General features: G+C 45.7%; 1 protein-coding gene across 2 annotated transcripts in view; it reads right to left on the bottom strand.

The window, feature by feature from the left end:
• Positions 1-21,661, bottom strand: part of CMTM7 (CKLF like MARVEL transmembrane domain containing 7) — a 67,058-nt gene extending 45,397 nt beyond the window's left edge. For both annotated transcript variants that reach the window (XM_072793119.1, XM_072793118.1), the window contains exon 1: positions 21,495-21,661. In XM_072793119.1, coding sequence (XP_072649220.1) covers positions 21,495-21,644 — 150 coding nt within the window. In that variant the 5' untranslated portion in view covers positions 21,645-21,661. The remainder of the gene's footprint in view (positions 1-21,494) is intronic.
• Between the last annotated feature and the right edge of the window lie 136 nt (positions 21,662-21,797).

Below are 21,797 nucleotides of genomic sequence, written 5' to 3'. Positions count from 1 at the left end.
TAAGATTCTCTCCCTCTGCCCTCTCCTCCCTCGTGCACTCTCAATTAAATCAATCAAACAATAAATAAAACTTGATAGACATTTATAAATTAAATACAACATATGATTTTTGTTTGGATCTTGATTTGAACAGACCGATTGTTTAAACACACACACACACACACACACACACACACACACACACAAATGAAGAACCCTGAACAGGCTGGATATTTGATGGAAAGGAATTACTGTTAGTTTTTTATGTTGTGACAACAATAATATAAGTGCTTGTTATTAAAGAAGAATGCATACTGAAATATGGATTTGTTCCAAAATAATCTGTGACGCAGATCAGAGATACAGATGAAACAAGATCCACCATGTATTGATAATTGTTTTAGCTGTGTGACAGGTAGGTGTGGGGTCATTATAATATTCTCAGCCTGGTTATGCTGAAAATTTCCCATAATGAAAACTTTAAAAAGCAAGATACCGAGAGTGAGTATAAGCAAACTATGGAAAAAATGTTATCACCAGGGAAGGGTGGTAGCAAAACAGAGGCATAGAGAAACTTCCCAACTTATCCTTTTAGACTTTGTGAATCCTTTGTTTTTTAAATTTTTCTTTTCTTTTCTTTTCTTTTTTTTTTTGTGAGAGCTAGAGAGTGAGTGCAAGCACAAGATGGGGTGGAGAGGCAGAGGGAGAGGGAGGCAGAATCTTAAGCAGGCACCGTGCCCAGTGCAGAGTCCCATGAGAGACTTAATCTCATGACCCTGAGATCATGACCTGAGCGGAAATCAAGAGTCCAACGTTTAACCGATGGAGCCATCCAGGTGCTCCCAGGGGTTGACAAATTTTTTTTGATAAAGGACCAGTAAGTATTTTAGGCTTTGAGGGCCATTGCAACTACTCAGCTCTGCCATCGTTGTACAAAAGCAGCCATATGCAATATACAGAAGTGAACGAGTTTGGCTGTGTTCCAATAAAACTTTATTTACAAAAACAGGTGGCAGGCCAGATTTGGAGGCGGGGCTCAAGTTTGCCAACCTCTGCAAATGTTCAATGTAATATCATTTATAGTAGCTAAAAGCTCAAAAACAACCCACATGTTCAAAAGTGAATGGTTAAGTAAATTAAAGAATATCCACTTAGATGATAGTACATAATATGCACAATTATGAAGATGTTACAGCAACAGAAACATGTTACTAAATATTGAATTTTGTAATTTAAAAAAAGAGAGGAAGCAGAATCCATGATTATAATCAGTAGGATTACGGCTCTGCAAACTTCATGTACATGCTCAAAGACCAAAATAGATCGTCTGTGGAATTTGTGGAATGGTGGGGCCATGGGTGAACTTTGCTTTATAATTTCTGTGGCTAGCAGCAATTTCATATTCTAGTGCTACCAAAAAGCCCACTCTCTGGACTGACCAAGGAACTTTCAAACCTCTACCTTGTCTCTCAACACCGGGTCTTTGCAAAGGCTGTTAAAGGCTGTTCCCTCCTCCAGAACACTCGCCTTCTCCTCCTGCCTTGACCCTTCCCATACTCTGGGGAGATTCCTGCCCCAGGAAAGTCTGACTATAGACTAGGGAAGAGCCTGGTAATCTGTGCTCACAGCATCCTATACTTCCTCCTTCGTGATGCTCACCACCCTTACAGTCAACCACACTTCACTGATTCAAAGATGCTCATTCTTGCTCATTTTTCCTTCCCTCAAATCAGGGCTGTAACTTAAAAATACTGTCAGCCAAACCAGACAGTAGCTGTGGAATAGTTACCTTGGCCTGCCATGTGCCAACATCAAAACTTTTGGAAGGGCATCAGCAGCATGGAAGATTCCAGAGGCAGGAGTGGTGCACTCTTCGGAGCCCTGAGAACCAGGGCCTTGGTGGGCCTGAGATGGCAGGCTGGGGGATCAGGCATGTTTAGCATCACTGCCAGAGCGGGAGTCAAAAACCAGCGTATGAGCCCCAACAGCTTTTAGTTCTTTGATGGACTCTTGTCAGGAGTCTCCACTGCTCACACTCTTGATGGCACAAAGGACAAAAGAGTGTATAAAAATATTTTTAAAAAAGGGGGGGATTTAGAAGAGGAGGGCTCTGACTGTAAAGAGGTTGTAGGAATATCTTAAGCAATTTATTTTCTTTCATCAATTTTTCTTTTATATATTCACAAGAGGATATAAAATCAGTTTAATTAGGTCCAAAAGAATTTTTCCAGGGGTGCCTGGGTGGCTCAGTCAGTTAAGCGTCTGACTCTTGATTTTAGTTCAGGTCATGATCTTGGGGTTCTGAGATCGAGCCTTCCCCCAGTCACACTCAGTCCTGGGCATGGAGCCTGCTTAAGAGTCTCCCTCTCCCTCTCCTTCTGATCCTACCCCCAGCTTCCTCATAAATAAATAAATAAACAAACAAACAAACAAACAAATTCTTCCAATGAGCATGAAATAAAAATTCTAAATACGAGATTTGTGTCACAGAATTACCATTTTTTTTCTTTCTTAGCAGTGCCTAACACAATGGTGCCTAAAGGTAATGGAACATGGCACCTATTCAGAGTCCGGATTCTCTGTCCACGGGGGAGAGGCAGATCTGGCCTGTTCATCACCGTAGCCTCAGCCTCAGTCCCGGCACAGGGCTGGGGCAGAACAGGGACTAACTGAAGTCACTAGAAAGAGCGCCGCCCTGCCAGGCAGAGAGCCATGCATGACTAGGACCACATCACAGGGTTAGCACCTGAGCCAGAAATAGAAATTTTCCAAAAGTGAGCTTGCCACACCTGGCATTTGATTTTTTTCAGCCTTCAATCCAATACAGTAATGTCACTAGTCAGTGTTTCCGATGTTGGGTTAAATTCGGAGTCCTGTCCTGACAGCTTGACAAACTGACAGAAACTTCCCTCATCCCTCCGCTTGTCCCTGTTTGCTTTGGCATAGGAACCGGCTGTTTTGACTGTGTGAGTCAGTGGAAACCTGTTAACTCAACTAATAAAAAAGAAAGGAGTTCTCACCCTGGCAGCAAGGGCAGTAACTGTAACTTTGCCAGAAACTCCAGGATGGGGGCACCTGGGTGGCTCAGTGGTTGAGCATCTGCTTTTGGCTGAGGTTGTGATCCTATAGTCCGGGGATCAAGTCCCGCATCAGGCTCCCTGTGGGGAGCCTGCTTCTCCGTCGGCCTGTGTCTCCCTCTCTCTCTGTGTCTCTCATGAATAAATAAATAAATAAAATATTTTGAAAGAAGGAAGGAAGGAAGGAAGGAAGGAAGGAAGGAAGGAAGGAAGGAAGGAAGGAAGGAAGGAAGGAAGGAAGGAAGGAAGGAAGGAAGATCAGTCAGTCCAGGATGAGCATCCTACCCTCTCCTTGCTAGGGTCCCACTTATATCTTCCTTAGCCTCTCCTCCCTCCACAGAGAGAGATTCCCCCCTCTTTCTGGCCTGAAGTTAGTGCCCCAGGTACCCTGGTGCTTCTAGGCCTGGCACAGGGGCCCTTCCCACAACGGGCCCACACCCCACCCCTTGGCAGACACTTCCCCATGAAGCATTACCCTATCTTCCAAGGAAGATCCAAGTCTCAAGCATTTCATCCAGGCTGACTTTTTTGAAAGGAGTGCTATTACCAGGGCTTTGTCAAAAAAATATGTTTTCATTCATTAAAAAAATAAAAAATAAAAAACTTGTGAGGGCTTTCTATGCTCCAGGAACCACCGTAGGAGCAAGGCACCCTAAGGTGACCAAGACAGCAAGGTCAATGTCCCTCTGCTGGTCAGGTCCTGATGAGAAGACCCACTGTGATAGAGTAACAAAGAAATGGACAAGGGGATTTCGGCTAAAGAAGTGCTGGGAAGGGCAGCCTAGGTGGCTCAGCGGTTTAGCGCCACCTTTAGCCCAGCGTGTGATCCTGGAGACCATGATCCGTCCCAGAGTCCCAGAGTCCCACGTCGGACTCCCTACATGGAGCCTGCTTCTCCCTCTTCCTGTGCCTGTGCCTCTCCACCCCCCGCCCCCATGTCTACCACGAATAAATAAATACAATCCTTAAAATAAAAAAGAAGTGCTGTGAAGGTGTCAGAACTGGGCAATTGTACAGGGTGATGGGGTTAGGGTGGCGTTAGGGGGACGACTTCAGATGAGGGCTTTGGAGAAGGCCCCTTAGAGGCAGGATGGGGAGAGATCTAGCGGGGAAGCGGACAGTCTCTACACCTGGATTTGCTTCTGTTTCCTGATCTATAAAATATGAAAAATAAGGCCTTGGAGCCTCCACCTATAGCTGACAGAAAAGGAAAGAAAGAGTAGAGAATCCTGTCTCTTAAAAGCCTCTGGCAGGAAGCAACAAATATTTCTTCTACTCTGATTCCACTGGTGAGAACTAGTGGCACAGCCATACAGACACAGGCCACAGGAAATGTCTGGCTGCAGAGCTGTCAATCAGGAGCTACCCCACACTCGTGAAAAGAGGGAGCATGAGTTTCGGGTGAACAACTAAATTGCTGTCATCCAGTTGAGGCCAGTGTGTAGTAATTGACTGCATAATTACTGTGAATTCAGATGCTTGGGATAAAATATGAAAAACAGTAGTACCTAAATGATAGGGCTGTCAGGAAGATTAAATGAGGTAATTCATGTCAAGTTCACAGAATAGGAATTGGAAGGCGATGAGCCCTCAATAAATTTTAGCCATTGTCCCAAGGATGTGACATTTGAGCTGCTGTCCTTCCTTCCTTCCTTCCTTCCTTCCTTCCTTCCTTCCTTCCTTCCTTCCTTCCTTCCTTCCTTCCTCCCTCCCTCCCTCCCTCCCTCCCTCCCTCCCTCCCTCCCTCCCTCCCTTCTTTCCTACTCTCTCTTTCTGACTAGGACATGCAGTTAAGCTCAACATGAACTATAAACTATTAACTTCAGATAGGAAGTTAGCAAAAGGGTCTGTTTGTTTTCTTCCCCTTCTGCTTTTGCATCAACTGGAGCTACAAAATACTGCCCTCCAAATCAACATTAATGTCCAGTGATGCAGTTGCTCTGTCTTGGACTCTTTGGTAATGTCAATGTCATGAATAAATAAAATCTTTAAAAAAATTATATATACATGGAAAATGACTAGACAAATGTGTTAAAAGGTGAACAGTTGAGAACCTGGGGAAGGGTATATGGAGAGTTCCCTGCACTGTTCCTGCAAAGTTTCTGTAAATCGGGAATTATTGATAAGTAAAAACTTACAAAAGCATATATAATTTAGAGACTTACATCATTGGGCACTTCTACAAACACTTAAAAAATTTTTATAGTTTTTAAAATTCATTTATTTTTTATATTAATTAATTTTTTAAAAAAAGATTTTATTTATTTATTCATGAGAGACACAGAGAGAAAGGCAGAGACATAGGCAGAGGGAGAATTAGGCTTCCTGCAGGGAGCCTCATGCAGAACTCCATCCCAGGACCCCGGGATCATGACCTGAGCCAAAGGCAGATGCTTAACCGACTGAGCCACCCAAGAACCCCTACAAACATTTTTTAAAAATAACAACTATTTCACAAGCAGTACACAAAGCAGTGCTAACGTGACCAAGACATATTTTGGGGACTGCAACATCCTATCTTTAAAGATTCTACTAGAATGCTATAAAATTTATTTGGCAATCTAATGGTTGGGGGAATTGGGGGCACTTCATTCAATACCCACAGAAAGCTAGAAGCAGCTCTTCTTTGGAATGTACTTTTTTTCATCTTTTTGTCTCCACTCTGCCATCTGAGAATGACTCTCTGAGTTTCTCTTCATGTGTGCTCTATCTTTATGGTTCTGCTTTTCTCAGCAGAAATTCAAGGACTGCTTCTCTTTTTGAATAAGCTATTAAGGAAAACAATATACCAAAATAAAGAAGACTGAGATGTAATTGCCATTCAGACTGTCAGAGGATGGCCATCTCTTCTCTGAAACACTGTTCCTAGAAATGAGCCATGCTTCTAAAACGAGAAAATATTAAATGTCCACAATCCGTTATGCTGAAAATTTTGAGAATCTCACTACAGTGGAAAGTCTTGAACTGGTTGTACTACTTTCCTGTGGTTGCTGTGAGAAATTACTATAAAGTCAATAGCTTAGAGTAAAAGAAATTTATTCTTCCACAAGTCTGTAGTTCAGAAGTGGCAATCAGTATCACGGGGCTTAAACCAAGCTGTCGGCAGGACTGCGTTCTCTCTGGTGACTCTAGGGAGAAGCCATTTGTTGTTTCTCCCAGCTTTCAGTGGCTGCCCTGGTGTTCTTGGGCTCATGGCCACATCACCGCAATCTCTGCCACAGCTTCACATCACTGTTGGAGAAGGTCATCAAACAGATGTGACCTCCAGTTGACCTGTGAGATGGACCTGGGCACACAGAGGTCCTTACCCTCTCCCCATCCTTGAAACGTGGGTTCTGCTTACCTTTCCTGCTCCCAGAGGCTGCTCCGAGGACAGAGCCTTGAAATGGTGATGCAGTGTTGAGAACATCTGGACAGTGTATGTGACTATACCAGGTTAAGGATTCTATGTAAACTTTTAAGGTTTGGAGGGCAGGTGCAGAACCCACTCATATGTAAGTTCCCTTTGCTTACCAAATGTGCCTCCTTCCTCAGCTCCCCCTGGCCTCCCAGTAGGGGGGTTGGTTTCAGAGCACACCTGAGAAACCAGGAGAGGGTTTCAAACCAGCGGTCATATCACCTTCTCCTTTGTACGTCTCTCACAAAAACACTTTTCATTGGACTCAGGGATCTCCCAGGTAATTCAGATAGTCACTTCAAGACCTTAACCTAATCACATCTGAAAATACCCTTGTTACCAACAAGGTAACATTCAGAGGTTCCAGGGAGAAGGATGTGGTCATATATTTAGGGAGCCATCATTCAACCCACTACAACTGGAAAGCAGTTATTTACCCCTAAATCATACTAAGATGACTGTATGTTGACGTAGCCATCACATTTCTAAATGTGGGATTGATGTTACCACAAACGGTGAGAGTAGGTCAGCAAGGAGACCCCTGTGAAACCCAGGGGATGCACATTATGCTGCAGAGTTGTTCCCTCTACTTAAGTGGCAGTCAATAAACAGGATGCACTGCTCAGTAGCAGTGATACGTAAGGAATCCTTGTAAGCCCAAGTGTCACATCAATAGAAGGGTTACTGGTGCCTCTTCCAAGTGAAACTTACAATGGGACGTATCAATAAGGCCCTATCTCTGAAGTCATATTGCTTTTCTCCAGGAAAATTTCCTGGGGTTATATTAAGTTCTTCCAAGGAGTTAAGTCAGACATGGTCAAGTTATTTATACTATCATTATATTGCTTGTAATACCCTTATAAAAGGTTACAGAAAAAAAAAAAAAAAGGTTACAGAAATAATTTTGCTCCCTATTGATTTTATTTCTCATTCAGTACATGTTCATTTGTTTCAAATAGGAACTAAAATAAATAAATAAATAACATGACTGTTTAAGTGGACCTCAAAAAGCAGTATCAAAAGTCCTGTGTGGTCTAGAAGGCTGAGCAGCCTGGCACTGCCAATCCAGAGGGTGGCTGGGCAAGAATATTGATAAACAAGTTCTGCGGGCAGAAGGAGTCAGCAGTCAGGTTTGTTAAGGCCCAGACTGCATGAGCTTAGAGCCTCAGCAGAGATCAGAAAGACGGAAGCAATTCCAATGGCTCCTAAGGAACAAAAGCAGGCCCTCCATTGGTGCGCTGCTCACTTGCACCACTGCCCAGGTATGCAGGGGGCGCCCCTGCCAACTCCTCCCACACTCAGCCTTGTGCTAACGATTTCCCTTGGACCAATGCAGCTGTCTGGCTCAGAGGTTCCTGGGAGTTTATCTACTCCTCTCCCTCCCCCCACATTTGTAGTCCATGAGAGGTACAAAAGCCCAGTTCCACTGCCCCAAAACAAGAGAATCTCTGTGATGCACCTCATTTTCCAGAGATCTCTGAAAGAGAGGCTGAGGCTTAGACTTCTAAAACCCATCTTTGTCTAGCTCCTTCTCCTGTCCCTGGTTGCCTCCCTCACTTAGAATGGACCAAATGCACAAGAACCTCATCTCTAGCTCTATTTCTAGGGAAGCCAACTTCAACAGCCTCTGTGATGGATGCTGGGAAATTCTAAGAAAAATGCCGGTCACACAACTTTTCTTGTCACCTAAACTTTCCCGGTTCTTAAATTCTTTTTTTTTTTTTTTAAAAGATTTTATTTATTTATTCATGATAGTCACAGAGAGAGAGAGAGAGAGAGAGAGAGGCAGAGACACAGGCAGAGGGAGAAGCAGGCTCCATGCACCGGGAGCCTGACGTGGGATTCGATCCCGGGTCTCCAGGATCGCGCCCTGGGCCAAAGGCAGGCGCCAAACCGCTGCGCCACCCAGGGATCCGGTTCTTAAATTCTTAAGTGGAACTCTGAACAGTGAACATTAAGTAGCGCCTTTCTCAATGCCAATGGATGTGGGAGGCCCCTGAAGCCCTGCAGGGGAAGATAACAAGGTGATATCTGCAAATCTAAATTTCAGGATAGATGAAAAATTTCCAAGAGCAGGCAACATTTGGTCTGAGAGTTCTATTTTTAAGGACTTCTTCTGATATTCTTATACACATACAAAACTATGTTATGGAGAAGGGTATCTGTCACAGCACTGAGACAACAAAAGATGGGGAATAACCCAAGTGTGGGCTAGTTAAATAAATGGCAGGCCTCAGGAAGTGTGATTTCATCAGAGAACCAGATCACTGAAGAATCTGTAGAAGAACAAGATGTTCTTGATAACAGTACAGAGCAGACAGACGAGAAAATATCAGACACAGAGCAGACAAACCAAGGGACTGAAAAAGTATCTGGCACAGAGGAACCAGAGGAGAAGCAAGAGGCTGAGAATGAGGACACCTCAATGAATGAAGCCAAATCAGTAGTCCCCAGAGCCGATCCTATTCCTAATCCTGAACTCAGTGGAGAGTCTCTGATGGCCATGTAGTAAATGCTTTCACGTGCCTTCAACTGGATATTTGTAGTCTTGATGATGTCAGTCATTGCTTTCTAGGTGGTGCTTTCTTTCTTTCTTTTTTTTTTTTTCCTTTCTCTCTCCCTCTAAGGATGTGTTTGATATCATTTGAATTCAAATTGCTTGACTATTTCAATATATCAGAGTTGTAGCTCCTGGGTGTTAAATTAAAGGCGAGTGATATCAGTAAAGTAAGATCCTTTGGAAATTATAAAGACCCACACTATTTAGCCCGCTTTTAAATGTTTTCTTCCATTCTAAAAGTAAACAAAGTAGCATTCTCATTTTCTCTATGTGTGACCTGTAAATAATACCATTTTGACATAGGAAGAACTTTGGTTATGAATAAGTTCTAATGGTGTTCATTTTAAGGAATGAAACAATTAAGATTTTTAATAATTATTCGTTAAAAATGGGTAGAATTTTAATTCTTGAGATATTTGTGTGTGTGGGATGTCTATTTAGGCATTTCCATTAAGTGGTAGGAAAGTTCTAACTGTAACTATATAGGCATTGGTACAAATTCTCAGTAAGAATGCAACTGAACAGTCAAGTGCAGTGTTTCTTTTTTGATGTTTCTTATTTTGCAGCTGGGCCAAAGGCACTTGATGTATATAACTAGCTTATGTTTACATATTAACATATAGGAAATATCTCTGCACTTGACTGTACTTGAATTCTGAGCATTATTTATACTTGTAAAATAATGGTGATATATAAGTGAATTTTGTGCTCTTGTGTGTATTTTGTTAAGGAAAATAAAGATGATCTGGCAGCAAAAAAAATAAAAATAAAAATAAATAAATAAATGGCAGGCTAGTTAAATAAATGATGGTAAATCCATTCTCTTAAAAGCAATGCAACTGTTACCAAGAATGAGAACACTTTCTGAATGGATATGGAATTTCTCCAAGATGGAAAGTTAAGTAATGAAAGTACAGAACACTGAGTATAAGTATGCTCCTATCTGGGCTGAGAGGGGACATGTGCACACACACACACACAAGCACAAAGTAATTCCTGGAGGATGTATAAGAAACCAGTATCACTGGTAGACTCCAGAAAGGACAGTGGAAATTGGAGGATTTTTTCTACTTTTAAAATCTTGATCATGTTATCTGTTTTTTAAAAAGAGTTATTTAGGGGCAGCCCGGGTGGCTCAGTGGTTTAGCGCTGCCTTCAGCCCAGGGCATGATCCTGGAGACCTGGGATTGAGTCCCATGTTGCGCTCCCTGCATGGAGTCTGCTTCTCCCTCTGCCTGTGTCTCTGCCTCTCTCTGTGTGTCTGTCATGAATAAATAAATAAAATATTTAAAACAAAAAAAGTTATTTATTTATTTATTTGAGAGAGAGAGAGAGAGGGATTGAGAGTGACTGGGGGAGGGACAGAGGCAGAGAGAATCTGACACAGACTCCTAGCTGAGTGTAGAGACTTATACGGGGCTGGATCTCACCACCAATGACCTGAGCGGAAATCACCAGTCAGATATTTAACCAACTGAGCCACCCAAGCACCCTATTCATGTTATCTTTTAAAAAGTAAACATAATTTGAGCAATTACACATTCATACTTTCTGTTTGGATCAGGACTTTTATTTTTTAGAATGGCTCCAGGTGGGACCATGGAGGAGAGCAGGTCACCTGGGAGATGGAGGCAATTCTTACAAGCCTAAAGGCTGCAGAGAAGGCCCCGTGTGTTCCCTCATCTGTAAAGTGGGAATACTGACACTTCCTAGAAATGCTGTAATGATAAATGAGTTCTTGCATATCAAGCATGCAGGACAATGCCTAAAGCAAAAGCTCAACAGATTTACTGCATAGGAATTCAATGATATTGACCATAGCCCATATAAAAATTATTTGGCTATTCTTATCATAAGAATGGCACTACGGGAAGCCCGGGGGGCTCAGCAGTTTAGCGCCACCTTCAGCCCAGGGTGTGGTCCTGGAGACCTGGGATCAAGTCCCTCGTTAGGCTCCCTGCATGGAGCCTGCTTCTCCCTCTGCCTGTGTCTCTGCCTCTCTCTCTCTCTCTGTCTCTCATGAATAAATAAATAAAATATTTTAAAAAAAAGAAAAAAATAATGGCACTGCTATTGCTCCATCTTCTCTCGTCAAGGAGCAGCCATGAGAGTGCCAGATCTGATGCAGAATACATGGGCTCTGTGGGTGACGAAGTGATGAACTGCTGTGTAACAAAGACTACAAACTAAGTAGCTTTTTTTTTTAAGGTTTTATTTATTTATTCATGAGAGACATAGAGAGAGAGGCAGAGACATAGGCAGACAGAGAAGCAGGCTCCCTGCAGGGACCCCAGGATCATGACCTGAGTGAGCCAAAGGCAGATGCTCAACCACTGAGCCACCCAGGTACCCTACTAAGTAGCTTAAAACATTTATTTATCATGTCACAGCTTCCACTGGTTGGGAGCCAGGTTGGGAATCCTCTGCCCTGGGTCTCGCAGGCTGCAAAGTTTGAGCCAGGCTGGTGTTTTATCTGACGCTTGGGATCCTCTTCGAAGCTCACATGGTTGTTGGTGAATTTTAGTTCCTTGCAGCTGTAGGATGGAGTCTCTGCCTTTGTGTTTTTCGTTTTTCTGGCCATCAGCTGAGGGCTGCTCTCAGCTTCTAGATATAGCCCATAAGTGCTTGCCATGTGGCCCTCTGCCAGGCCCTTGCCCTACACCCAAAGCAGTTGATTCCCAGGGCCAGCTGGAGAATCTCCCCCTTTGGGAAGGACCCAGTACCTCTTTGAAGGACTTTCACATGATTAAGTCAGGTCACTTGGAGATGATCTCCTTTTGATTAACTGAGAATCAATTGATTTGCGACCTTAATTACATCCAAAATATCCATTCACCTTGGCATATGACATGACATAACGACAGGAATGACATCCCATCAACTCTGCTATATTTTGATGATTAGAAACAAGTCACAGAGCCCACCTGCACTTAAGAGGATGGAATAACACAAAGTTCTAACTCACTGGGGGTCACCCTAGGGTGTGTCTGCCACCATGGGCTAGCCTGGAAGCCTGCTTACTCTACATGGAGAGATGGCACACCACAGTGGGAAAAGGCTAGGCCCTGCCCACACCTGGGTTCAAGTGCTGGCTGCAGAATTTAATGAATATTTTGTACCTTGGGCAAGTTACAAAACCTTTCAGCTTCCATTCAACCAAAACAAGGGGGAAATAAATAATACAGAATCACTAAAAGGGTTCAACAAAGGGAAACTGCATGTAAAATTGCCTGACACACTACAGCAGATACTCAAACCCTAGTTCCCCTCTCTGTTCCCAACCCTTCCAGGAGGAACTCGTGACTTACAAATGAGAATAATAATGCTGGTTTTCAATTAAGCCTTCCAGCAGCCCTGTGGGTAACATGTAAATACACTTTCTAAAATACTATAGACATACTGTTCAATACCCCAGTGAGGGGGTTTTCCCTACTCTGGCTGATTTCATCTCTGGCAAAGGGTGAAATTGCCACTAGCACCTGCTGTCGCGTCTCAGAGCATCCACCTCCTTTTAGATCTGCCACAGCCTGCCCGCCAACAAGGAGCCAAAGGGATGAGTTATGGGACAACCAAACAATGGACTCCTATACATGTATCACATCATTTTCACACAAGATTTAATGACACAGGAAAATACTCATGGTGCTTGGATAATGAGAAAGAAATGATTCCAGATGGTCCTCTCCATGAGCTCAAGATCTGGACTCTAACCACCTGGTCCAAAAACCGGGCTTCACTTTTTATGGCTGTGACTTTCGATGAGTTACTGAACCTCCCCCACCTCAGTTTTCTCATCTGTAAAATGCAGATAACAATAGGACCCACTTATCATGGGGATTAAATGAGGTAACACATGTAAAACACCTAGCCCAGTGGCTGCTGACAAGAACTCGATGCATGATAAACACTATTATCAAAGTACTACCTTTTCATTTGAGAGGAAAAGTTAAAAAAACAAAACAAAACAAAAAAAAACTTCTTCACAAACAATCACTAGCATTGCCACCGCCTTCTTAGGGGAATAAAGAAAGCCCATCAGGAAGGGCCACCTGGGTGGCTCAGTGGTTGAGTGTCTGCCTTCAGCTCAGGGCATGATCCCAGGGTCCTGGGATCGAGCCCTACATGGGGCTCCACACGGTGAGCCTGCTTCTCCCTCCACCTATGTCTCTGCTTCCCTCTCTGTCTCTCTCATGAACGAATAAATAAAATCTTAAAAAGGAATAAAACGTAAACCTATGAGGAAAGGTGAGTAAAACTACACTGAGGTCACACGATAGTAATTATCGATGCTTTCCAGAAGTTTCCAATTTACTCTGTACCTGAAAACAATTAATTTCTCCTTTGTTTCCTCCTTCTCAAGCCCTTCTGAAGGACCTGCATTTTCCCCATCTTTGAAAAACCAAGATGATACCGCTCTTAGGTTTCACAGGGATCCATTCTGTGGGGAATATGTGAAAACCACTTTACAGAAAATTTCTCCTTCTCTATCAATTCACCTATCCTTTTATGTATCTAAAGAAAGAAGGAAGAGAAAGAATGTTGCTGCCCCAGGAAAAGGAAGGGCCATTCACTACCATTGCTGATTAAAACGCAAACCAGGTGAACTGCTTTTTCTGCTGAAGGCTGAGAAGCTTCTCTGTTCAGAGATTTCTGCCAGGGAGCTGGGATGGGCCGGGTGGAGAGATTCCCTCTCGCCCTCCTTTCCTTCAGAAACGATCTGGGGCTGCTGAGCGACCAGCAGCCAGCACCTGGCCCAGCGCCAGGCCACCGATGCCAGGAGCTGCTGAGGCCCCCACGCGGAATGCCAGAGCGTGAGCAGCGGGCCAGGGGAGCCCTGAGCCAGACCGGGGACAAAGACGGCGAGCATGTGGCAGGCGGCGGGTCAGAGGGAGGCTGGCACGGGCAGCACGCCGGGCCGCGCGGGAGCAGACGGCAGAGGAGGAAACAGATGGATGTCCAGGGCGCTGCGCAGGGAGCGCGGAGAGCAAAGTGGGGGGATGAGGGCCTGGGCCTGGGAGGACGGACGGCAGAGAGGAGCCCTTCCCTGATGCCAGACTTGAACTAAAAACACTGACCCACACAGGGAGTCCCCCCCGGGTGAGGCCCAGGATTGCCCTGGAGGGGTACTGAATACCCACTGTAATGCCCCCAAATCTGTGGGACTCTCTTCTGACTCACACGGGCCCACACACTACACCCCTCATGCTCCTCCCTGACCCCCCGCAGCCTGGTGGATCCTTCATCTGGTGTCCTCATCAGTAACCATCTCCTCTGGCCACTGGTTTCCACTCTGGGGGCAGGTGGTTTTGGGGGTACCCTGGAGGGGAATTCTTGCCAGCAATTAAGAAATCCACTTGCTCTGCAGCCTGAATAAATAAAGTGTGGTACTATTTGGTTTTCAGATTTATGCAGATGCTGTTGCCATTACTTATATAAATGCAAGCGCATTTAAAAGCACTACAGAACCCTCTAGCCCATCAATGTCATTGCTCCTTTTCCAAACCATCAGACATCAAAAATACTATTACAACTTAAAATATGATTACCATCACATTTGACTCCTTGAATTTTCTGGATGATAAAGGGACATCCATTAATTTCTAGATATTAAAAGGTTTACATCATTGTTTCATGTCACCATGCTCTGAAGGACACGAAGCACTTCATTTCTCTCTCTGTGAAAGGTCACTGCCATTCATCCCAAGGAAAGATTTATGGATGTGTACACTAGAACTTCTCTATAAGGAAGTTCACCACAGTCTTGTTTATACATGGACAGAACTGGAAGCTACTTTGAGGCAAAATAAGGGGGAGGGGGCTCGTTACACAGACCATCGTACAGCCATGACTAGCTACAATGATGCTGTTCAAATTACAGACAAAGATTAAGTGACACAAGAAAATACTCATCACATATTAAGCAAAAGAAAAAAAAGCATTGGGGTACCTGGTTGGCTCAGTCGGTTAAGCAGCTGCCACTGGGCTCGGGTCATGATCCCAGGGTCGTAGGATAGAGACCCACATCAGGCTCCCTGCTGGATGGGCAGCCTGTTTCTCCCTCTCCAATGCTTGTGCTCTCCCACTCTCTCCCTCTCAAATAAATAAGCAAAATCTTAAAAAAAAAAAAAATTTACAAAGTAGATGTACATCATCCTAATTTTATATGAAACAAAACCATCCCAAATTATATACTATGAAATGGTATAAAATTTTACTTTAAATACTAATCTTGGAAAACAGAGAGTGGGGGAGTCTATTTTCTTTTTGTGTGTTCTCACATTTCTACAGCAAACAAGCATTACTTCTGTCATCAGGAATAAAGCTCATAACTTGTTATGCCTTATTTTTAAAATTTTTTATTTATTTGGCTATTGATGGAAAGTAATTTCTTGTTTTTGGATCAGGATCTGGCTGGGAATGAAAGAATCTTGGCAGTGAGGTTCTTTGCTGCCTTTAACCCCCTGGCTTCCAGGAAATAGGACATGGGTGTGCAGATTGCATGTGGGAACCAAACTGGTGCTCCCCTGCTACCCAGAACTAAAGCAGAACAAAGAGGGGTGGACCGTTCTGGGTTATGCTGGGTCATTCTCCACGCATAAGTCTATTCACAGCTATACCAGAGGCTGAGCTCCCCCACAGTCCAATTCTATTTGGGAACTGGGCTGTGAATTTCCAGAGTGAAGCTCATAATTGCCCTGGGCTGCTGGAGGGTATTTCCAACGCTCTTTCACGCCAGAAAACTGAGTGTACTCTCCCCCGACTCACACATCCACTCAGCTTCCACCCAGCCTGTGTAGGCTTCTTTAATCTTAGTTCAGATAAAACACCTCTTTAGGATATTAAATATTTGCAGTGCCCCCGTTGCTATCCTGAAATGAATAAAATGTATACACGTAGTATGAAATCCTAATCCCTGTAACAACCAAAAAAGTTTCCATAAAGTTCCAAAACCACCTATAGGGGGTGGTACAGCCCTGGTTTGAAAATCACCACTACGGTGGTGGGTTGCTAGTGATAGGATGCTTCCCTGATATTCTTTTTTTTTTTTTTCCAAAGATTTTATTTATTTATTCATGACGGGGAGAGAGAGAGAGAAAGGCAGAGACACAGGCAGAGGGAGAAGCAGGCTCCGTGCAGGGAGCCCGATGTGGGACTCGATCCTAGGTCTCCAGGATCACACCCAGCTAAAGGTGGCGCTAAACCGCTGGGCCACCGGGCTGCCCTGGGCTGCCCTTCCCTGATATTCTTAGATGAAGGACTGACTATACCCTCAGGATGATCTGTCAGACCTTAAAGGTCTGGCCCTCGCATATTTCTCATCTCAGCCAAACCATGCCCACCCTTATTCCCTTCTCTTCCACCACAGCAATACTCCTTCTAGACTCAGAGTCATTGCCTGTGCTTTTCTTTCTCCTGGTAATGCTGTTCCCTCATCTTTCAAATATCCCTTCCTTAGAGAAGCCCTTCCTTATGTCCCAGATGGTCAGACTCCCTAAATCATTCTCTATGATACTGAGTACCACTTTTTGAGAGCTTTTGTCCTGAGTTTACTAAGTTATATATTATAATCATTTTACTCATGTTTATTTTCCCTATTTGAGTCTAAGGAGTACAGGGGCTGATCTGCCTTTTATTTACTCTTCTTTCCACAGTATTCTAGCACACAACAGGTGCTCAAATAGTTGTTGAGTAAATAAATGAAACTTCTGGAAGACATTTAAGTTTCCATCTTTGCTACTTATGAAACTATAATTTTCCTTCCATATGGTTCTGCAAATATCACAGTCCCTGTTTCTCTGTCCATGCAGACAGGATCTCTCTTGGGGCACCTGGGCAGCTCAGTGGTTGAGCATTGGCTCAGGGCGTGATCCCGGGGTCCCGAGTCCTGCATTGGGCTCCCCTCAAGGAGCCTGCTTCTCCTGCTGCCTCTGTCTCTGCCTCTCTGTGTGTGCCTCTCATGAATAAATAAATAAAATCTTAAAAAAAAAAAAAAAAAAGAAAGGATCTATCTTGTTAACCCCTGTATTCCACACACCTCACATAAGAACATAGCAGATGTTCAATAAATGAGATGACACCTCTTCCTAGATGTCAGTACTGCCCAAGTACTGGCTCATGTCCTGCTGTATTTTCTTCCACTCTAACACCCCATGTTCCTTATCCCCAACTTAAACATACTGAATGAAGGCAATAGAGAGAGGCTAAGAGAGTACTCCTGACCTCACAAACCCATACTCAGCTCCCAAGGTTCAATTCAAATGTGACCTTCGCCTTCACACCTCCCTCCTTCCTTCCTGGTATAGGCAACCCGACTTTTTATCTAGTCAACCCATCAATTCTTGGACTTGTATGTCTCCTCAGTGAAACCAGACTTCCTGAGGACAAGGACTTTGTCACAGCCCCACAGCCCACCCCCCTCCCCCTGCCCTGCTCCCATAGAAATGAAGATGAATGCAGCACTCAGACATGTCTGCTCAACAAATGAACTGATGAGGGATGCCGGCGAGGTCACACACAGGGCCATGTGGACCCCTTCAGACCTCATGGCACCCTCCTCAGGCTCTTCAGCTCAGATCCTGTGAGGTCCACAGGGGGACATTCCTTCTTCTTGCAGTGGATATTGGGGCGAGGGAGCTTCCTATAGTTGTGGTTCTCCCATACCCAGGGGCTTCATGCACAGTAACCCTCTCCAAACTCTTCTCTAGATCTATTTAGATCTTTCTTTTAGCCACTTTACTGGGATACAATTCACACATTTAAAGTATACAATTCAATGGTTTTTAATATATTCACATGGTTGTACAACTATCACCACAATCCATTCTAGAAAACTTTCATCGTCCGGGGCACCTGGGTGGCTCAGTTGGTTAAGTGTCTGCCTTTGGCTCAGGTCATGATCTCAAGGTTCTGGGACTGAGCACCAGGTCAGGCTCCCTGCTCAGTGGAGAGCCTGTTCCTCCCTCTCCCTCTGCTCCTCCCCCATGCTCATTCTCTCATTCTCTCTCTCTCCCTAATAAATAAACTCCTAAAAAAAAAAAAAAAAAAAAAAAAAAAAAAGAACATTTTCATCAGCCAAAAAGAAACACCTACCTATTGGCAGCCACTCCCCACTGCTCCCAAACTCCCCACCCTAAGCAACCATTAATCTATTTCCTGTCTCTATAAATTGGCCTGTTCTGGACATCCCATGTTAAGGGGAATCATAGAGTATGTAGTCTTGTGCATCTGGCTTCTTCCACTTCGCATCAATGGATCATCCATGTTGTAGCCTGTGTCAATATCTCATTCCTTTTTCTGTTGACGAACAGTCCATCGTATGAATATACCACATTTTATTTACCCATTCATCAGCTTATGGACATTTGAGTTGTTTCCACATCTTGGCTCTTAGGAATAATGCTGCCATGAACCTCTGTGTACAAGTTTTTATGTTGACATGTGTTTTCACTTCGCTTATGTATATACCTAGAACTGTTGGATTATATAGCAATTCCATGTTTAATTATTTGGGGAACTGCCAGACTATTTGGCAAAGGATCTGCACCATTTTACACTCCCACGAGCCAACTGGCAATGTATAAGGGCTCTGATTTCTTCACATCCTCCCTATCGCTCCTCCATATTGATATCATGTCCTTCCTATTGCTGCCATCCTACCAGGGCTAAAGTGGTATCTCACTGTGGCCTGATTTCCCCAGATCTATGAACAACTAAAACTCTGCAGGGTCTTTGGGGACATGCAGCCAGTCAGGCCTCTGCTGCTGACAGCTGTGTGACTTTACTAGTCCAACCTTTCTATCAGTTTCTTCTTTGTCAAAACCTGTTACTTCACTGGGTCCTTAAAAAGAGTTAATGACACACCCGTGGCATATGGTATGGAATCCCTAGTGCGTTAGTAAGACCCATGATAGAGTTCAAAAAATACAGCTCATAACAAAGAAACCCAGTTGTATAGGGCCAACATGTGACAGTCTCCAGGCTAAAGAGGAAGACCAAAGAAACTAAACTACCGTGGCCACGAGATTATAAAGACTCATTCAAGTGACATGTCAAGTACCGACATTCACCGAGAAACTTACTTTCTTCCTACTATCTCTCCTCATTTTCTGGTCACGGTGGCCCAGGAGAGACTCAAAGCAAAGAAAGGAAGTTGTTCTCAAGGGGAACAGCCTTTTCAACGATTTCATTAGGTAATATGTTGATAGGTCTGTTGTTTGGACCACAAGGAAAGCACATTTATGGGAAGTCTAGGACATACGGGTCTGTCTATTTAGGATGCAAAGGAGATATCAGTGCTCAAAATTGGACATCAATGGATTGAGTGCCCACTGGTGGCACCACTCTAGCTGCATCTGCCTTTCCCCAAAAGTATTAACGCTTGGTGATGCACAAGTTTTCCGCAAAGAAGACAAAGGAACATCAAATGTCCCTGCAAACACCCCGGAAAAGAGGAAGGGGAGGAGAATGGGGAGGAGTTAGACAAGAGGCTCAAATGTACAACCCTAGATAGTCTCTCAATAGGACCATCCCACAATGGCAAGTTCACTTTCAAGGGGTCTGCTCAAACCAGCCTGCAATCACAGACTCTCCAGGGAAGGAAGAAGCCCTAAGATTCCTGTGAGGATCGTTTTAAGAGGGGGATGACAGAGAAGCCGCTCTCCCGGTCTTTGTTCCCTTCTATGGAACAACAGGCCTTGTGACTATCACCTGCAACCCATTCTAAGGGCCGCAGGCGAGAGGCTAGAGGAGATTACATGAAATGGAGCTTTCTCTTCTCCACACACTAACCCTCCTCAGCGCAGTCTGTTGTTGTAAGTAGTGTTAGCCAACACTTCTTAATTTTTGGTCCATCTAGATACCCTTCTTAGAGAAAAGGGAACTCAGTCCCCCTCCCTTCAGATCTGGCCCACACAGGAAATGACAGCCCCCTCTACACACACCAGAAAAAAAAAGTGCTATGGATTCACAGGCAGCTCTCTCTGTGTCTGGCACCCTGGGACTGGCCCACCTGAGCAGACTCCAGCTTCTGGCTATGCCACCTTGTTCCTATGTCCCCTCTTCAAAACTACCACTTCCCCCTCCACCATTCTTGCTGCAAGCATTACAATGAGCAGAGTCACAAACAGCCCAACCTAGTTTCACAAAACACATCAAACAAATAGGAAAGGCATTTAAGATAAAATTTTGTTTAAAGAAGGGGAAAAAAGGAGTGAAGAACATGAAAACAGGCCAGACAACACCAGCCTTGGTGACAGGCTCCTGGTTACACTCAGAGCTCAGCCCTTCCGCCTGCCTGGCTGCACAAGTGACTCCTCACTCAGGTGACTTGGGCTCCCCAAAAGGAGTACAGTAGTACTCCCCGCCCCCAACCACAGTTTTGCTGTTACCCAGGGTCAGCCATGGTCCAGAAGCAGATGACCCTCTGCTCTGCTGATTAGTCAGAAGATCAATAGCAGCCTAATGCTATGTCACAATGCCTACATCATTCACCTGGCTTTAGCTCATGGGGCAGGCATTTTATCATCTCACATCATCAGGAGAAGCGTGAGTACAATAAGGTACTCAGAGAGAGAGAGAGACCACCGTCATAGACTTTTTATTACAGTATATCGAGTTACTCTGTTTTGTTATCAGTCATTGTTGTTAACCTGCTACTATGCTTCGCTGGTAAATCAAACTTTATCGTAGGAATGTATATACAGGAAAGACGTAAATGCAGGGTTGGATGCTCCCTACGTTAGCAGGGGGACGAGTGCACAGGCTCCTCAAAACGAAACCTTCCCCATCCATCCGCCGCCGCCCAGCTGTCCCCTGAGGCCCGGACCCTCCCTTGAACTTGAGAGGCCAGGGCTCCAGGACCTCTGCCCCCAGGGCCCCAGTTCCTTTTTCTTTTCTGAAGATTCTTTTTATTTACTCATGAGAGAGAGAGAGAGAGAGAGAGAGAGAGAGAGAGAGGCCGAGACAAAGGCACAGGGAGAAGCAGGCGCCCCGGGGGAGCCGGATGCGGGACTCGATCCCAGGACCTGAGCTGGAGGCCGACGCTCCCCCGCCGAGCCACCAGGCGTCCCCAGAGGGTCCCACCAGGGGCTGAGGGCTTGGGACCCCCTGCGCTCTCGGGGCAGCCCCGCCCGCCGGGGTGGGAGGGAACAGCAGGCCCGGAGGGGCCGGGGCTGGGTTCGGAGCCGCGCGGCCCCGAGAAGAGGAAGGAAGGAGAAGAGCAACTTCTGCCGGTGGCTTCTGTCGGGAAGCGGTCGGGCCGGCGGAGGGGCGCGTGGCCGGACAAACTTGGGACGCCGGGGAGCCGCGTCCGCGGGAGCCAGGCGGCGCCGGGGCTGAGCTCCCGGGCCGGGCGGCGCCGCCAACTTCCCGAAGGAAGCCCTCCTCGGACCTGCCGCCGCCGCCGCCGCCCGCCCGCAGCGCGCCCCCCGGTGGCCCCCGCCCGCCTCTCCGCCAGACCCGGCCCGCGCCCCCGGCCTCTTACCATCTGCGCCACTTTGAGCAGGGCCGAGTAGGTGCGGGGGTACACGGGGTCCAGCGGCCCCTCCGAGGCCCTCGCGCCCGGCTGCCCCGCGCCGCCGCCGCCGCCGCTGCTGCTGCACGTGGTGCGGACGAGCCCGGCTCCGTGCGACATCGCGCGGCCCCTGCCCGCCCGCCCGCCCGCCGCCTGCCCCCCGGCCGGGGCCGACCGGCCAGATAAGCGGGGCGGGGCCGGGGGCGGGGCCGGGGGGCGGGGCGCGGCCGAGGGAGGGGCGGGGCCGGGGAGGGGGCGGGGCGGGGGCGCGCG

Source organism: Canis lupus, chromosome 22 (assembly GCF_048164855.1).
Source record: "Canis lupus baileyi chromosome 22, mCanLup2.hap1, whole genome shotgun sequence".
Taxonomy (NCBI): Eukaryota; Metazoa; Chordata; class Mammalia; order Carnivora; family Canidae; genus Canis; species Canis lupus.
Note: the sequence above shows the minus strand (reverse complement) of the source record. Positions and strands in the feature narration are given on the sequence as shown.